Here is an 18,934-nt window from a genome sequence, read left to right on the forward strand (position 1 = left end):
GCTATCAATAGTTTTAATATCTCAAGAATTTAGCAGGCAGCCATAAAAATATTCATTGAGATATTAGCTGGAATTGTAGATCACACTATTTATTTTCTTCCCACATATCTATCTACCTCTGGCTTGGAGTATAACAGTACAATCTTTATTTACGTAGCATAGAAAAAACATCAAGTATATGAATTTGTGGAAATCTGGAAGAAAACCAGGGCAATGAAAGTGGATTCCAACGCCTGCCAATAAAGGGGGGGGGGGGGGGGGGTAATTCAACACATGATTAAAGTCAGAGTTATGGGCTTTGCTAAACATATTGACAGCTCACTGCATGACAGACTTAACTGCACATTAACAAAGTAGGAGACACATCCATCTAGCGCTAAGACCTTATTATGTGCATATTGTGATAATTATGTAAACCAAGTTTCATGGGAATATTTTTACCATTTCTGTTGTTATGGACCAATGTTTTTGGTCTTATTAATAATTAATGGCAATACCTCAACATTACAGACAACCTAATAGAACTGATCTGAAAACTGTTACACCATTTGAAACAAACACTAACATAAATGTGACTAACATTTTATAACTGACATTCAATATAATAAATAAGTTCAGTACCTTTGTATTTGAAACTTTTCAATCCAAAAAATAATAATAGGTAAAAAGAAAAGGAAGCTTTCTACATTATGTTTGCGCCTTTGGATATGATCCTATTAGATGGGGCAATATCGGATTGACAGAATTACAATCTTCAAGTTGCAATCAAGGCTGACATTTCATCGTCAAAATTGCAATATCTACTTCACAAAGGCTTAGATAGACGCCAATTTGCTTTGGGACATTCCGTCATACTTCTCTCACAGTGTCTTACGACAATCAACCTTTATTACTATACAATAAAATGGATCTTAAAATATAGCCCAAGTCTATTGCCTAGTATCATTCGGTACCCATGTCCCACACTCCATTAACAATACACAAGTTAACAATAGACAAGTTGACAATAGACAAGTTGACACTATATATAATTGACTTAAATAGATACATAAAAATGACTTTTTGAGTAAATGGAATTTTGAAATGTTTGTGTTTTGAACAGCCTGGTACCTTACAATGATGCAACATTCTTTGTGGCCCACAGTCAGAAGGGCTACCTACTATGTGGCAGACAGCCAGAAGGGCTACCCACTAAGTGGCCCACAGTCAGAAGGGCTACTCACTAAGTGGCCCACAGTCAGAAGGGCTACCCACGAAGTGGCCCACAGTCAGAAGGGCTACCCACTAAGTGGCCCACAGTTAGAAGGGCTACCCACTAAGTGGCCCACAGTTAGAAGGGCTACCCACTAAGTGGCCCACAGTCAGAAGGGCTACCCACTAAGTGGCCCACAGTCAGAAGGGCTACCCACTAAGTGGCCCACAGTCAGAAGAGCTACCCACTAAGTGGCCCACAGTCAGAAGGGCTACCCTCTAAGTTGCCCACAGTCAGAAGAGCTACCCACTAAGTGGCCCACAGTTAGAAGGGCTACCCACTAAGTGGCCCACAGTTAGAAGGGCTACCCACTAAGTGGCCCACAGTCAGAAGAGCTACCCACTATTGGCCCACAGTTAGAAGGGCTACCCACTAAGTGGCCCACAGTCAGAAGAGCTACCCACTATTGGCCCACAGTCAGAAGGGCTACCTACTATGTGGCCCACAGTCAGAAGAGCTACCCACTAAGTTGCCCACAGTCAGAAGAGCTACCCACTAAGTGGCCCACAGTCAGAAGGGCTATCCACTATTGGCCCACAGTCAGAAGGGCTACCTACTATGTGGCCCACAGTCAGAAGAGCTACCCACTAAGTTGCCCACAGTCAGAAGAGCTACCCACTAAGTGGCCCACAGTCAGAAGGGCTACCCACTATTGGCCCACAGTCAGAAGGGCTACCCACTAAGTGGCCCACAGTCAGAAGGGCTACCCACTAAGTTGCACACAGTCAAAAGGGCTACCCACTAAGTGGCCCACAGTCAGAAGGGCTACCCACTAAGTGGCCCACAGTCAGAAGGGCTACCCACTAAGTGGCCCACAGTCAAAAGGGCTACCCACTAAGTGGCCCACAGTCAGAAGGGCTGCCCACTAAGTTGCCCACAGTCAAAAGGGCTACCCACTAAGTGGCCCACAGTCAGAAGGGCTACCCACTTAGTGGCCCACAGTCAGAAGGGTTACCCACTAAGTGGCCAACAGTCAAAAGGGCTACCCACTAAGTGGCCCACAGTCAGAAGAGCTACCCACTAAGTGGCCCACAGTCAGAAGGGCTACCCACTATTGGCCCACAGTCAGAAGGGCTACCCACTATTGGCCCACAGTCAGAAGGGCTACCCACTAAGTGGCCCACAGTCAGAAGGGCTACCCACTAAGTTGCCCACAGTCAAAAGGGCTACCCACTAAGTGGCCCACAGTCAGAAGGGCTACCCACTAAATGGCCCACAGTCAGAAGGGCTACCCACTAAGTGGCCCACAGTCAAAAGGGCTACCCACTTAGTGGCCCACAGTCAGAAGGGCTACCCACTAAGTTGCCCACAGTCAAAAGGGCTACCCACTAAGTGGCCCACAGTCAGAAGGGCTACCCACTAAGTGGCCCAAAGTCAGAAGGGCTACCCACTAAGTGGCCAACAGTCAAAAGGGCTACCCACTAAGTGGCCCACAGTCAGAAGGGCTACCCTCTAAGTGGCCCACAGTCAGAAGGGCTACCCACTATTGGCCCACAGTCAGAAGGGCTACCCACTAAGTTGCTCCCAGTCAGAAGGGCTACCCACTAAGTGGCCCACAGTCAGAAGGGCTATCCACTAAGTTGCTCACAGTCAGAAGGGCTACCCACTAAGTGGCCCACAGTCAGAAGGGCTATCCACTATTGGCCCACAGTCAGAGAGGCTACCCACTAAGTGGCCCACAGTCAAAAGGGCTACCCACTAAGTGGCCCACAGTCAGAAGGGCTACCCACTAAGTGGCCCACAGTCAGAAGGGCTATCCACTATTGGCCCACAGTCAGAGAGGCTACCCACTAAGTGGCCCACAGTCAAAAGGGCTACCCACTAAGTGGCCCACAGTCAGAAGGGCTACCCACTAAGTGGCCCACAGTCAGAAGGGCTATCCACTAAGTTGCTCACAGTCAGAAGGGCTACCCACTAAGTGGCCCACAGTCAGAAGGGCTATCCACTATTGGCCCACAGTCAGAGAGGCTACCCACTAAGTGGCCCACAGTCAGAAGGGCTACCCTCTAAGTTGCCCACAGTCAGAAGGGCTACCCACTAAGTGGCCCACAGTCAGAAGGGCTACCCACTAAGTGGCCCACAGTCAGAAGGGCTACCCACTAAGTGGCCCACAGTCAGAAGGGCTACCCTCTAATTTGCCCACAGTCAGAAGGGCTACCCACTAAGTGGCCCACAGTCAGAAGGGCTACCCACTAAGTGGCCCACAGTCAGAAGGGCTACCCACTAAGTGGCCCACAGTTAGAAGGGCTACCCACTAAGTGGCCCACAGTTAGAAGGGCTACCCACTAAGTGGCCCACAGTCAGAAGGGCTACCCACTAAGTGGCCCACAGTCAGAAGGGCTACCCACTAAGTGGCCCACAGTCAGAAGAGCTACCCACTAAGTGGCCCACAGTCAGAAGGGCTACCCTCTAAGTTGCCCACAGTCAAAAGAGCTACCCACTAAGTGGCCCACAGTTAGAAGGGCTACCCACTAAGTGGCCCACAGTTAGAAGGGCTACCCACTTAGTGGCCCACAGTCAGAAGAGCTACCCACTAAGTGGCCCACAGTTAGAAGGGCTACCCACGAAGTGGCCCACAGTCAGAAGAGCTACCCACTATTGGCCCACAGTCAGAAGGGCTACCTACTATGTGGCCCACAGTCAGAAGAGCTACCCACTAAGTTGCCCACAGTCAGAAGAGCTACCCACTAAGTGGCCCACAGTCAGAAGGGCTATCCACTATTGGCCCACAGTCAGAAGGGCTACCTACTATGTGGCCCACAGTCAGAAGAGCTACCCACTAAGTTGCCCACAGTCAGAAGAGCTACCCACTAAGTGGCCCACAGTCAGAAGGGCTACCCACTATTGGCCCACAGTCAGAAGGGCTACCCACTAAGTGGCCCACAGTCAGAAGGGCTACCCACTAAGTGGCCCACAGTCAAAAGGGCTACCCACTAAGTGGCCCACAGTCAGAAGGGCTACCCACTAAGTGGCCCACAGTCAGAAGGGCTACCCACTAAGTGGCCCACAGTCAAAAGGGCTACCCACTAAGTGGCCCACAGTCAGAAGGGCTACCCACTAAGTTGCCCACAGTCAAAAGGGCTACCCACTAAGTGGCCCACAGTCAGAAGGGCTACCCACTAAGTGGCCCACAGTCAGAAGGGCTACCCACTAAGTGGCCAACAGTCAAAAGGGCTACCCACTAAGTGGCCCACAGTCAGAAGGGCTACCCACTAAGTGGCCCACAGTCAGAAGGGCTACCCACTATTGGCCCACAGTCAGAAGGGCTACCCACTATTGGCCCACAGTCAGAAGAGCTACCCACTAAGTGGCCCACAGTCAGAAGGGCTACCCACTATGTTACCCACAGTCAAAAGGGCTACCCACTAAGTGGCCCACAGTCAGAAGGGCTACCCACTAAGTGGCCCACAGTCAGAAGGGCTACCCACTAAGTGGCCCACAGTCAAAAGGGCTACCCACTAAGTGGCCCACAGTCAGAAGGGCTACCCACTAAGTTGCCCACAGTCAAAAGGGCTACCCACTAAGTGGCCCACAGTCAGAAGGGCTACCCACTAAGTGGCCCAAAGTCAGAAGAGCTACCCACTAAGTGGCCAACAGTCAAAAGGGCTACCCACTAAGTGGCCCACAGTCAGAAGGGCTACCCTCTAAGTGGCCCACAGTCAGAAGGGCTACCCACTATTGGCCCACAGTCAGAAGGGCTACCCACTAAGTTGCTCACAGTCAGAAGGGCTACCCACTAAGTGGCCCACAGTCAGAAGGGCTACCCACTAAGTGGCCCACAGTCAGAAGGGCTACCCACTAAGTGGCCAACAGTCAAAAGGGCTACCCACTAAGTGGCCCACAGTCAGAAGGGCTACCCACTAAGTGGCCCACAGTCAGAAGGGCTATCCACTATTGGCCCACAGTCAGAGAGGCTACCCACTAAGTGGCCCACAGTCAAAAGGGCTACCCACTAAGTGGCCCACAGTCAGAAGGGCTACCCACTAAGTGGCCCACAGTCAGAAGGGCTATCCCCTAAGTTGCTCACAGTCAGAAGGGCTACCCACTAAGTGGCCCACAGTCAGAAGGGCTATCCACTATTGGCCCACAGTCAGAGAGGCTACCCACTAAGTGGCCCACAGTCAGAAGGGCTACCCACTAAGTTTCTCACAGTCAGAAGGGCTACCCACTAAATGGCCCACAGTCAGAAGGGCTATCCACTATTGGCCCACAGTCAGAGAGGCTACCCACTAAGTGGCCCACAGTCAAAAGGGCTACCCACTAAGTGGCCCACAGTCAGAAGGGCTACCCACTAAGTTGCTCACAGTCAGAAGGGCTACCCACTAAGTGGCCCACAGTCAGAAGGGCTACCCACTAAGTGGCCCACAGTCAGAAGGGCTATCCACTATTGGCCCACAGTCAGAAGGGCTACCCACTAAGTTGCTCACAGTCAGAAGGGCTACCCACTAAGTGGCCCACAGTCAGAAGGGCTACCCACTAAGTTGCTCACAGTCAAAAGGGCTACCCACTAAGTTGCTCACAGTCAAAAGGGCTACCCACTAAGTTGCTCACAGTCAGAAGGGCTACCCACTAAGTTGCCCACAGTCAAAAGGGCTACCCACTAAGTGGCCCACAGTCAGAGAGGCTACCCACTAAGTGGCAAACAGTCTGAAGGGCTACCCACTAAGTGGCCAACAGTCAGAAGGGCTACCGACTAAGTGACCCACAGTCAAAAGGGCTACCCAGTGACCCACAGTCAGAAGGGCTACCCAGTGACCCACAGTCAGAAGAGCTACCCACTAAGTGGCCCACAGTCAGAAGGGCTACCCACTAAGTTGCCCACAGTCAGAGAGGCTACCCACTAAGTGGCAAACAGTCTGAAGGGCTACCCACTAAGTGGGCCACAGTCAGAAGGGCTACCGACTAAGTGACCCACAGTCAGAAGGGCTACCCAGTGACCCACAGTCAGAAGGGCTACCCAGTGACCCACAGTCAGAAGGGCTACCCATTAAGTGGCCCTCAGTCAGAAGGGCTACCCTCTAAGAGGCCCATAGTCAGCGGGGCTACCCACTAAGTAGCCCACAGTCAGAAGGGCTACCCACTAAGCTATCGATGAATACATAATTCCATCTGTAAAAGTCTGCTCAACTTTCAAAATTCTGCATGTCAATTTGCTTGTCCCACAGACATATTTCACTTAGACCAGATTCACACATATGCTTTAACACTTGGACTTGGAATCAGATATGAAGCAGGGAAAAATATAACGCTGATGGTTTTTAGCACAAATATTTTTGACAATCTCAGGGTCAAATAATAAATGTCATATGAAAAGGAATACATTATTTAACTTACGAGAGGAGACCAGATGAAATTGACAAAACATTTCAATGACAAACAAAACCTCACTGTTAGTGTGTACAAGTTACAAGTTTGACTCAAGCATGGATTGAAGTGCAAATTGAATAAATATGAATTGAATGAAATAAATTAAAACTATATTATATATTACATAAATCTCTTATATAATCTCTTATAAAACGAATATCATTTAGAAACTGATTTTATTCTGATGCTAGTGTCCAGACCAATTGCAATTCCTTCCTGAGAAGGGACAACACTTGTGTTCAGCCTTGTTGCAATTCCTTCTGGAGAAGGGACATAACTTGTGTTTAGCCTTGTTGCAATTCCTTCCGGAGAAGGGACAACACTTTAGTTCAGCCTTGTTGCAATTTCTTCCGGAGAAGGGACACCACTTGTGTTCAGCCTTGTTGCAATTCCTTCCGGAGAAGGGACACCACTTGTGTTCAGCCTTGTTGCAATTCCTTCTGGAGAAGGGACACCACTTGTGTTCAGCCTTGTTGCAATTCCTTCCGGAGAAGGGACACCACTTGTGTTCAGCCTTGTTGCAATTCCTTCCGGAGAAGGGACACCACTTGTGTTCAGCCTTGTTGCAATTCCTTCCGGAGAAGGGACAACACTTGTGTTCAGCCTTGTTGCAATTCCTTCCGGAGAAGGGACAACACTTGTGTTCAGCCTTGTTGCAATTCCTTCCGGAGAAGGGACAACACTTGTGTTCAGCCTTGTTGCAATTCCTTCCGGAGAAGGGACAACACTTGTGTTCAGCCTTGTTGCAATTCCTTCCGGAGAAGGGACAACACTTGTGTTCAGCCTTGTTGCAATTCCTTACCGAGAAGGGACACCACTTGTGTTCAGCCTTACTGCCTTTCCTTCTTCAGCCCTGTTGATAAAGTTTATTATATACAGGCCAGTCCATACGTAATGCACCATAAAATGACTGGTCTCCATTTCTGAGTGGTCTTAATAGTTTATGTGCTTTTGTAGACAAATTTGAAGTGTTCGGCTTCAGACAAGATAAAGACAAGGAAATGATCATTTCCGGAATAAAGTTCTCCTGACCACGGGTGTGACTTGAGCAAACATCAACATTTGCTGATGGGTTCCAGCTTTTAGTATCTTAGTTTTAACACTCCAAATGATTTGCCACACTCGTCATATAAAAAAGTTAACTTTACAAAAACACCTCCCTTTAGATGGAGAAATATTTTTAATCAATTAAAAAACTTTTGTCTGGCGAATTGCTTTACACTTACATCAAACTCAACTTTGTAGACAAATAGAAACCCATAACCCAACAATGATTGTCAGAGAAGTCCAATGACATAAACGTTTGATTGTTTTCATTAAATTCTACTTTGTCATAGTTGAGATTTGTCCCTCTGCATGTGCTAGTAATGCTTCACATTTCAGTGAAGTTGAAAGGTCAAATTAATCAAAGCACTGCCAGGACTAACTACCCTATAATGAATAGACGGAGGACTTGATCACCCTGAATATATAGAGCACAGGAGATAATATTAGGCCATATAGGTTGTGAGGGTCATGGGTTGACTATATTTGTCACGAAATCCCGTTCAATTAGAAGTGATTTTGCAATTATTGTAGACAATAAAGTCTAAACCATTAACCTCAAAATAATCTAGATAATGTTTACATGGCTGAACATCAACTTCAATATCGTTATAAAATAAGCAATAATTTTAGCACTTGGCCAATTTGAACAGATGCTGGATAAAATTACCCTTTTTGCACTCAAGGTTGTTGTTTAATGATTAATGAATGACATACTTGTTAACTAAAGAATTGTGCATAATCATAATGACAGCTGTGTATCACATTACCATGGTCCCATCATCCACATGCATTCTACAAAAACAATCAGAACACTCTATTTTGCTTTCAACCCTAGCATATGTTCAGGGAAGCGTTGCTCAACTCTTTTGGCACATGATGATGCTATTAGCTTTAAGGCTCTCTGAACCCACATCTCTTGCAATGGTACAGTTACAAGAAAGCACTTTTAGAATTCCCTGTGTTGTTTTGTTTATCCTCAAAAAGACCAGTTTTGCAACATCCAAAAATAGCTACAGTTGAAACTCGTTGGCTCGATATCTCATGGCTCGATATCCTCGTTGGCTCACACCAAATTAAAAGGACCGATTTTTATTTACTCTTTGTTCATATAAATTTCGATCGGATGGCTCGATATCTTGAGGGTCGATATTTCTCCATGCTCGAAGTCGTTTTCGCGGTCCTAAACAAGAATTTCACACTTTGATTTGTTTGCATGGGTCGATGTCATTTTCGTGGGTTCAGTTAAGAATCTCACACCTTGATTTGTTTGATTGGCTTCATTTAGCACAAGGCGCTAATCGATTAAAATTGCTTGACTGATATTATAATTATTATCGAATTTAAATGGTTTAACAGTTTGAATAAACATGGCATCATTTTAAGTTCTGTCTCTAATTGTTATCCATCCCTAAATTACTATGCATTTTTAAATAATTTTAAAGCTATGTTTGTGTTTACAATTGCTTGTTTTTGCATAAATGTATTTTTATTATAAATAAAAAAATAAAATTATATTTTCTAATAATCGAATAAGTCCTATTACGAAATTTAGGGTGCGTAACTATGCCCAATAAGTACTCTTCCTTCTCTTGCGGGGATAGCGTAGCCAATAACAAACGAGGTAAATAAGACTTTATGTAACAAATGAAAAAATAGCATTCTCTAAGCAATCCCGCTTGGCTCGATATTCTCGAGGCTCGAAGTACTTTGCCCGGTCCCTAGAATATCGAGCCATCGAGTTTCGACTGTACAATATACTGTTGAGCCAATTTCAATAGGCTACTCCGCAAATCGACCCAGAATTTATCCATCCAACACAGTTTTCAACCCTTACCTGTTGAGCCAATTTCCCGAGGTTACACCTCAAATCGACCCAGAATTTATCCAACCAAAACAGTTTCAACCCTTAACTGTTGAGCCAATTTCCCAAGGTTACACCTCAAATTGACCCAGAATTTATCCAACCAAAACAGTTTCAACCCTTACCTGTTGAGCTAATTTCCCAAGGTTACACCTCAAATCTACCCAGAATTTATCCAACCAAAACAGTTTTCAACCCTTACCTGTTGAGCCAATTTCCCAAGGTTACAACTTAAATTGACCCAGAATTTATCCAACCAAAACAGTTTCAACCCTTACCTGTTGAGCTAATTTCCCAAGGTTACAACTTAAATTGACCCAGAATTTATCCAACCAAAACAGTTTTCAACCCTTACCTGTTGAGCCAATTTCCCAAGGTTACAACTTAAATTGACCCAGAATTTATCCAACCAAAACAGTTTCAACCCTTACCTGTTGAGCTAATTTCCCAAGGTTACACCTCAAATCGACCCAGAATTTATCCAACCAAAACAGTTTTCAACCCTTACCTGTTGAGCCAATTTCCCAAGGTTACAACTTAAATTGACCCAGAATTTATCCAACCAAAACAGTTTCAACCCTTACCTGTTGAGCTAATTTCCCAAGGTTACACCTCAAATCGACCCAGAATTTATCCGTCCAACACTTTTTTGATACAACAGTCATTTTTTACAACAACTGTTTCATTTTTACAAGATAATCACAATATATTCTGGGCTAATAAATGCTTGATGTTAATAGAACGTATGAAGTCTGACAAAAATGTTAAACATATATAGAACAGAAGTGTTCATGATAAAACGGTCATTCACTTTACCATGTAATAATCATTAATAATATACAGTGGTTTCCTCTAACATGAAATATAACATTAATATGCAGGATGAAAGATAAATCTGTAATGATGATACCCCATATTTATAACTGATATTATGCTCATTATATAGTTTAGAGGAGTGGTGTCTAGAAATGAAGACGTCTGCATTACAACAGAATTAATTACTTCCTCAGCTTCAGTTTCAACCCTCTTTACTTATATGGAGTCCACGGGGTACAATGACCTTTCGGCTCAGCTTTCAGGCAGAACAGATGGTTCAACTGCACATCATTTAACTAGTGAACTTACCTGAAAATAGAAAGGAAAACATGTAAGTAAAAGGGAAACTAACCGATCATAAATTACATGTAAAATCTGAACGGTTGATAATAATCACTAAGCTACATATTTTTTATATTATAATTTTTTAAGATAATAAAAAACACAACACAGTGCTTTATAAAGGGGCATAATTTTTTAAGTATACAAGGCATACAAGATAGTTTTCACTAATCTGACCGTTTTTTTAACCTCCCGACACTACACAATTTATTTAACACTTTTACACAGTAGTGTGGATTTAATTTCCTAAAATGTTTGGCACTTTTGAGTGAATATGTTAAAATCTGACCATTTTCTATTTCATGATTCTGCAATTGTGATAATATTATTACTCTAGTACAAGTCAATTTGGTACAGAATTCCGCTTCTCATAAAAAGAGAGAAAAAAAGACCTACCCTATGTTTTTGGATATGTTAGTGAAAACAAAAAACTTGTCTTTTATCCAACGACCGACTAGCGAGTCATAACCATTGTCATTGATATTAAACAGTATAAACCAAGTTATGCATGGCCCAAGAAAGGGACCTGCTGTACAAGCATTAGGTTTCGTTGTATTCATTCATTGCCATTTCCGATTATAATTCATGTACAATATTTTGGTGTGAAAGCAATTTATTTTGGCTTTAACTGTTATTTAAAATGTAAGCAGATAGAATCATTTTGCTTTCATTTTTCAACATGCATTATCACAATTTTGAAATCCCGGCCATGAAACTTAATCTGAGTACAAAATCAAGTAACAATCCATTTAAGACAATAGGTGCCAAGGGGAACATGACTCCAGCTACGGGTAATAAAGCCAGCGAACTTGAAACAAGGCAATATTCTTTTGCTGACTGTGTGAAATATCAATTATTTGCCCCTCACATATCCAGTTTTCATCAGGCAAGATTAGTTCATTATGTGCAAATTATAAAACAATTTGTCAATACCCTCCATAATCCAATATCTCAACAACAGCATTTCAACAAGAGGCCAATGCTCTTTTTTTTTTTATCCAGTTGATAAGGGGTATAACTCAACTATTATTAAAGCTAGGGTAATGGTCCTTGATGCACATGTGCATATTGTCACAGTATGTGTGTATTTAATTTCATGTGAATATGTCTTGAAGTCTTTTGAGTTATGGTTAAATAATTAAGGCACAACGCCAACCCTACTGCCCTAATGCCAGTCCTACCACTCCAGACGCCAATCCTACCACTCCAGACGCCAACCCTACCACTCCAGACGCCAACCCTACAACTCCTGATGCCAACCCTACCACTCCTGATACCAACCCTACCACTCCAACCTACCACTCCTAACACCAGCCCTACCACTCCAGATGCCAACCCTACCACTCCTGATGCCAACCCTACCACTGCTGATACCAACCCTACCACTCCTGATACCAACCTACCACTCGTAACACCAGCCCTACCACTCCAAATGCCAACCCTACCACTCCTGACGCCAAACCTATCACTCCTAACACCAGCCCTACCACTCCTAACACCAGCCCTACCACTCCTGACGCCAAACCTACCACTCCAAACACCAGCCCTACCACTCCTGATGCCAACCCTACCACTCCAGATGCCAACCCTACCACTCCTGATGCCAACCCTACCACTGCTGATACCAACCCTACCACTCCAGATGCCAACCCTACCACTCCAGACGCCAACCCTACAACTCCCGATGCCTACCCTACCACTTCTGATACCAACCTACCACTCGTAACACCAGCCCTACCACTCCAGATGCCAACCCTACCACTCCTGACGCCAAACCTATCACTCCTAACACCAGCTCTACCACTCCTAACACCAGCCCTACCACTCCTGACGCCAAACCTACCACTCCTAACACCAGCCCTACCACTCCTGATGCCAACCCTACCACTCCAGACGCCAACCCTACCACTCCAGACGCCAAACCTACCACTCCTGATGCCAAACCACCGCTCCTGAAATCGCCAAACCTACCACTCCTGATGCCAAACCTACCACTCCTGAAATCGCCAAACCTACCACTCCTGATGCCAAACCTACCACTCCTGATGCCAAACCTACCGCTCCTTACACCAAGTCTATGGAACTATCTCAACCTTTTTCTTATTCAAAAAAATGGACAAGCTATTACTGTGGATTTTTTTTCTTAAAGATGACAGGCTAATTAAATTTATTCTAAAGCTAAATGCTTTGGAATGTGACTTTGAAGATTCCCAATCTTGTTGACTGTTTATAAATCCAACATATGCCACTTTGTAACACCAGGAAATAACATAAACAATACTTCCAAGACTTGTCAGAAAATCCATGAGAAATAAGAGAAAACATAATGCCCAAAGCATTGGATAATATCAAACTGCAAAAAGGTCGATGGAAAGTTCTTGGGCTTGCATTGTAGTATTAACTTGTCACAAATATTTTACGAACTAAAAGATAAGTGTATATAAGAACTACTGAGATGAGGTTATCATTGGAATTGGTTTATGCTCCCTGACAAGATACAACTTTGAAAGGATGAATTGAACTCTATAGAAATTAAATGGGCTATAACTCTGTGAAAAATCATCGAATCAGAGTATGCTGATAATAAATAAACAAATCAAATCTTGTTAAGTAAGTAACGCATCCTATAAAGTTCCATTGAATTCAAGCCAATACTTTGATGAGAAATAAAACTCACCACATTAAGCTGCATGAGAGATCAGTTTAAATGAGTTCAATGGCTTACAGCGTATCAGTGGGTCAGACATAAATATACTTAAAAGTGTTACTAAAATAAATCACATCACCCATAACAACCTATAACAAAGAATGGTTAGGATAAATTCTATGACAACTTGAGCTGTCACAGGAATGACAAATACCCCTAAATGCCACCTGGACACAGGAATTGCAGACTATTTTACTGAAAAGAGGCCACAACTCTGACGCTATTGTACACAGGATTTCGACTCATCATGCTAAACCTATTTGTCTTATTTAATTAAAATCCATTGAGAAATTAAGAAGCTAAGCATCTGACAAAAAAGAGTAGGAAAGGGAAAGGGAAATACCTCTGTAGTTAGCTGAAATAGAGTATATATGAAGTTTTAATAAATTTCATCATTTAGTTTTCAAGTATTGCTTCGGAAAAGTAACATCAAGTACTGCTTTGGAAAAAGTAACGAATGGTAATAACTCTGTAATAAGTAAGAATATAGTTATGGTTTTTGTATTTTGCACTTCCTTTCATTGTGCTTTTCGATTGCATGAAGTTTAATTAAATTCAATCAAGTAGTTTCATGTTATGCTTTGGTCAAATAAAAGTAACAAAGGACAATTACTCTGTATTAATCCTAATTAGAGTTATGGTTCATGCATAGTGTACTACCTCTCATTATATCATTGTATAAAGTTTTATTAAATTCTATCAAGTATTTTTAAAGATATGATCCAGATTGAAACAATTGCAACAAACCAACCGACAGACCAACCACGCAGTGACTCGATCGATCCAATATACTTTGTTTGTCAAGGTATAAACCTAGGTTCTATTCTCTCCAGAATGATGGCCCTTGACTTCTGGTATATAACAAAAGTGCCATGAGTTGGAGCAATGAGCAATATATAGCCACCAGTGATGAGGAAGTCAAAAGACTGATGATATTATCCAACTCACAGCTTATGAAATATCTATCCCATTCACTATTGTGGCACACAAGATTTGGGCTTGTAGAAAAATTGAAATCTGTAGAAAAATAAGTGTTTTGTGGACCTCTGGTTACCTCCTGTGAAGTGGAAACTCTCTAATGCAATTTTAAAACTTGGGCCAAGAGTCTCAGAACTGGGAAAACCTACAACTTGACTAGTGTCTGATTACTCCCCAATGCTTTTCAAACGCTGATAGATTTTTGAATATTTCGTATTCCGTAAGTTTTGCATGAAAAATGCCTCCCTATTTATAAAGGAGATACAGTCACTCCTCACAACATGACAGAACTCCATACATCACTTTACAACCTTACATTTACCAGTTGTTTTTAGTACATGGACTGTCAGAATATTCCTCTAGACCGAGAAATGCCTAGACATGGAAAATATATCACTTCCAAAATGCATTCTCAATATTGGGTCATGGGGACAAAACTGGTTGATGTGGTCTGAAAGAACACTCAAATTTCACAGTCTGTTTTGCATTATGGCTTTTCAAATCTTTGTTCTGTCAACAGATATTCATATTGCCCTGCATCTGTAACCATGTGCCATTTTCCAGTCATCAGAATGATGCATTTTTCAAAAAAATGTACCTGGAACTCAAGACCCGTTCCAGTGAAATATGCAAGTCCAAGAAACACATTCAAGTATATTTGGTACCATTAAATCACCATTACAAACAAATTTGAGTGTGCCCTGAGTTGTAGAAGGCTTTTGTTCCAATTACAAAACCGCAGGCAAGGATATATGGAAAATGATCCCAGGATTTTGTACAATCTCGATAGATTGGACCCTCTCGCAACTAACAATTAAATTTTCCGGCTGGCAAAGCTGTCATGATATAGCCCAGGACTGTAATACCAATTGATTTTGTCCCCTGCAGTACAATGGCCAGGCTCCAGGAAATGACGCCAACTTCCACAGCAACTCTGGCGGGAATTGTAGAAAGTTTTACAATAAAGCTTTCTGACAGACTTATTCCACATTTATCATTTCATGTGGGAATATCCAAAAATCTAATTATTATTTTCAAGGACATAGATGACAAGACCTGTCCAGTTAGCTCGATTATACACTGCTTTGTTTCAGAAATGAATAATTATACAATATAATGATGCAATATGTGCCTGTCAAAAGCAATAAAAAAGTCAAATTAAAAATTAAACAAGAAACACCACAATACTATAAAACCAGGTTTTCAATAATTGACCAAACAACTTCAGCCTTTGTTTTGAGATTCAGTTTCAACTGTTTTTTGTGCCCTTAAAATTTAACAGTTGGAGAGGGGTATTGGAGTTACAAGTGAAAATGCCAAGTTGCCCTAAAACTGGATGCAGACGCATGGACGGGTAGAAAAAACACCTTATTCTTTGAATTGTTGAGCTAGAAACTCAGGTATGCTCAATGATGTATGACAAAATATACCCAGCAGTACTAGAATGCAGTCATACATCTCCTAGTTCCCTGCTTGAGACTGATCTGATCAGGGTTTGTAGACACCCAATTATATTGAGCAGACGGTTGTCTACAAAACCAGAAATAGAGAGTCTGGATGTGCACTGGGAGTCAACAATCAGCACCAGACGGGCCTGCGTGACAACTGGGATGGCAGGACGAGACATACAAACTGTAAATATTATATAACTATAGTTTCCTTCAGTCAGTGCATTCTGTTCATACAAGCACAGGGCCATATTCACCACTGTCTGTCTGTCTAACATTTAAGACTCAGATTCAGAAACTTTAAAAAACTGTATTATTCCTGTAATAGTATTTCTTTGTTGGTTGAAATAATTTGAAGTAAAAGTTATTATTAGTGTATTGCACAAACTCAAGGGCTGTTTTGTTGTGTGTGTTTTAATATAAATATCTCTTGCTTCAATAATGCATTGTGTATGAACATTTCCGTGTGTAGTGTACGTCGTGGCACTGTTAGTGTACGTCGTGGCACTGTTAGTGTACGTCGTGGCACTGTTAGTGTACGTCATGGCACTGTTATCGTTACATCAGAAATGCGAGTCAAAAAGTACTCAAACATAACCCGGTAACAGAATGTCAACCTGCAGAAACATGCCCCTATCACTTTTATCTGATCAAACAATAGCATGTCAGATTTAAGCACTCAAGTCCACATATTTCATTACCAGTCCATTTGCATGATTTTTAAAAAAGCCTAATAGCTGCATGTGAAGGCCCCTGACAATAGCTTCCATTTAATGTTCCACTCTAAATCTCTCTAACTTAATAAAAGACAAGAGCACATGCCGATAAAAGCTATTGCTTTATGGAATATAAAACAATGCACACAATTGTAATCCATGAAGAATTATGTTACATTCCCCCCAGGCCTGTCCACAATATTGCACTAGCTACCAGTCAGATTGTTGTAGACCTGTGCAAACCTCCTCAGTGTATCAGGAGAGAAATACCATCACTATTCAACAAGTGCTGCCCTTCTGTGACTTGTTTTGTTCTCTTTAATAGCTAATCAAGGGGCATTTAACTCAATAAGTATTTTTACAAGGGTAATGGGACTTGTTCGATATATTAGCCCGTTGTCTATTCCACTTCATGTGTGTTCCAAGTACAAGGTTCAATATATATACTTGGTTTAATATTTATAACAGCCATTAGATAATCATGTTTTTGCACGAAGATAGCAACACCAAAGCTACTTTTTTTCCTAAATAAAAGAAGAACAGCTAAAGTACATGATAATTCACTCAGCCAAAATGCTCTTAAATAGATAAACTCTCCTCAGACTAAGGCCTGAGCTGTTAAGAGGGACTTTAAAACAAAAGGTCCTGTTTAAATGGAGATAAAGATAATGATAATTCCTTTTTCTATTTTTTTTTCAAGAAAATGAATACAGTAATCGTTAATTCTTCCATTTTATGCCAGGATTACCAAGACGGTTCCCAGCATCCCTGAGGAACACCGATCCATCAAAGAGACGGCAGCCGGCCGCACTCTCTCTACAAATGGCAGGAAGGATAAGTGAGCTAGTGAGGAATAAGTGGACTCAGACAATTGAGGTGTCCAACCTGTCCATGATGGATGTGTCCCAGCAGAGATAGAGATATTACCAAATACAGCTTAACGCTTTTGTTGGCCCAATGTTGCTATCATCCAAGCATGATCCGAATCAGGAGAAGACTACATAAAGTGAATAATTACAAGGCAGTCCAAAGGAAGGCTATATCCCCCTTAGTTTTTTAGTATATATTGTTTTTCTCGCAACCTGACTGGTAAGTTAAATCTGACCAAAATTGTACACAACCACCGGTCAAGAGTGGGAATATAGGAAATACAAGTTGTTTGATCGGTAACCTAAATATTCTTGGATATGTGAACATATTATAAAAGGATATTTGTTATTCATATTGTGTGTAGTGTAGGACCTTTAAATGTCAGATGTGACCTTGACCATTGAGGTAAAGACCTGTGTCAAGGTCACTGCACATGGTCTCAAATGAGGACAACATTTGTACCAAGTAATATAGTAATCTATCAATGCATAAGTAAGTTATAGCGTGGACACGAGCATGTGTACTATGTACTTCGTGGCGGGGGATTAAAAACAGAAAATGTTACCATGAGAGTACCAAATACAGCTTAAGTTTCGCTCAAAAAGCTAAGGTAAGCATTAAAGAATGCAGGAAGAGTTCAGTTCTTCAAGAATAATGTATATAAGTTCTAAGAAAATGACAAATACAGCTTAGTATAATTTCTGGCCAATGTAAGCCTCTGAAGCATTAACAAAACTAGAATGAGTACAGAAGACTAACTAAGATGTTCCAAAGCTCTAAGACAGTTTGCCAATCAGTGTTGTTGTCAGCTTGAACCTTATATTTAACAAGAGATGTTTGTCTAACATAATGCCCCCTGAGCACCATGTTGTCAAGAATATTTGGACAATTAAATGAATATATGCATGGACCAAAATGACAGCTTGTCATTTGATTGGTCATGCCCACCCTCCACATAAAGTTTGAGGACCAAAAAGCTACCCTATAATTCAGACAAGCTTTTTGTCACTGTGACCTTCACCTTTGACCTCAAAATCAATAGGGGTCATCTACTGGTCATCCCCCAACCTAATTGTCAAGTTTGAGGAACATGGATGCAAGCATTGTCGAGTAATCACTCGGGCAACCTTTTCGCATTCAAGTTCATTGTGACCTTGACATTTTACCTGATGACCCCTAAAATCAATAGGGGTCATCTACTGGTCAAGCCCAGCCTCCAAGTCAAGTTGATGACCATAGGTCCAGGCGTTTTTGAGTTATCGATTAGAGAAGCTTTGACTATCTTTTCCCGGGAAAGGTCACTGTGACCTTGACCTTCGACCTGATGACTCCTAAAATCAATACGGGTCTGGCCCAACCTTCATGTCAAGTTTGATGACCATAGGTCCAGGAATTGTCCAGTTTTCACTCAGACAAGCTTTGATCTACAGACGGATGGACAGATGGACTGACTCAAAGGTGCGAAGCAAATTACCCTCTTCTTCGAATGGGGGCATAAAAAAAGGCAAAAAAAAGTTATGGAACCAGACA

General features: G+C 42.4%; 1 protein-coding gene across 3 annotated transcripts in view; it reads right to left on the reverse strand.

Annotated features, from left to right (window-relative positions):
- LOC128237189 (cGMP-inhibited 3',5'-cyclic phosphodiesterase 3A-like) overlaps positions 1 to 18,934 on the reverse strand; it is a 133,066-nt gene that overhangs the window by 72,859 nt on the left and 41,273 nt on the right. Inside the window, exon 1 of one of the 3 annotated variants that reach the window (XM_052952497.1) lies at positions 10,112 to 10,293. The exons of the other annotated variants lie outside the window; for them this stretch is intronic. Within the exon in view, the coding sequence (XP_052808457.1) occupies positions 10,112 to 10,192 (81 nt within the window). The 5' untranslated portion in view covers positions 10,193 to 10,293. Of the gene's footprint in view, positions 1 to 10,111; positions 10,294 to 18,934 lie in introns of those variants that run through there. 3 annotated transcript variants of the gene reach the window in all.

The sequence above is a fragment of the Mya arenaria genome, chromosome 6 (assembly GCF_026914265.1).
Source record: "Mya arenaria isolate MELC-2E11 chromosome 6, ASM2691426v1".
NCBI classification, from domain to species: Eukaryota; Metazoa; Mollusca; class Bivalvia; order Myida; family Myidae; genus Mya; species Mya arenaria.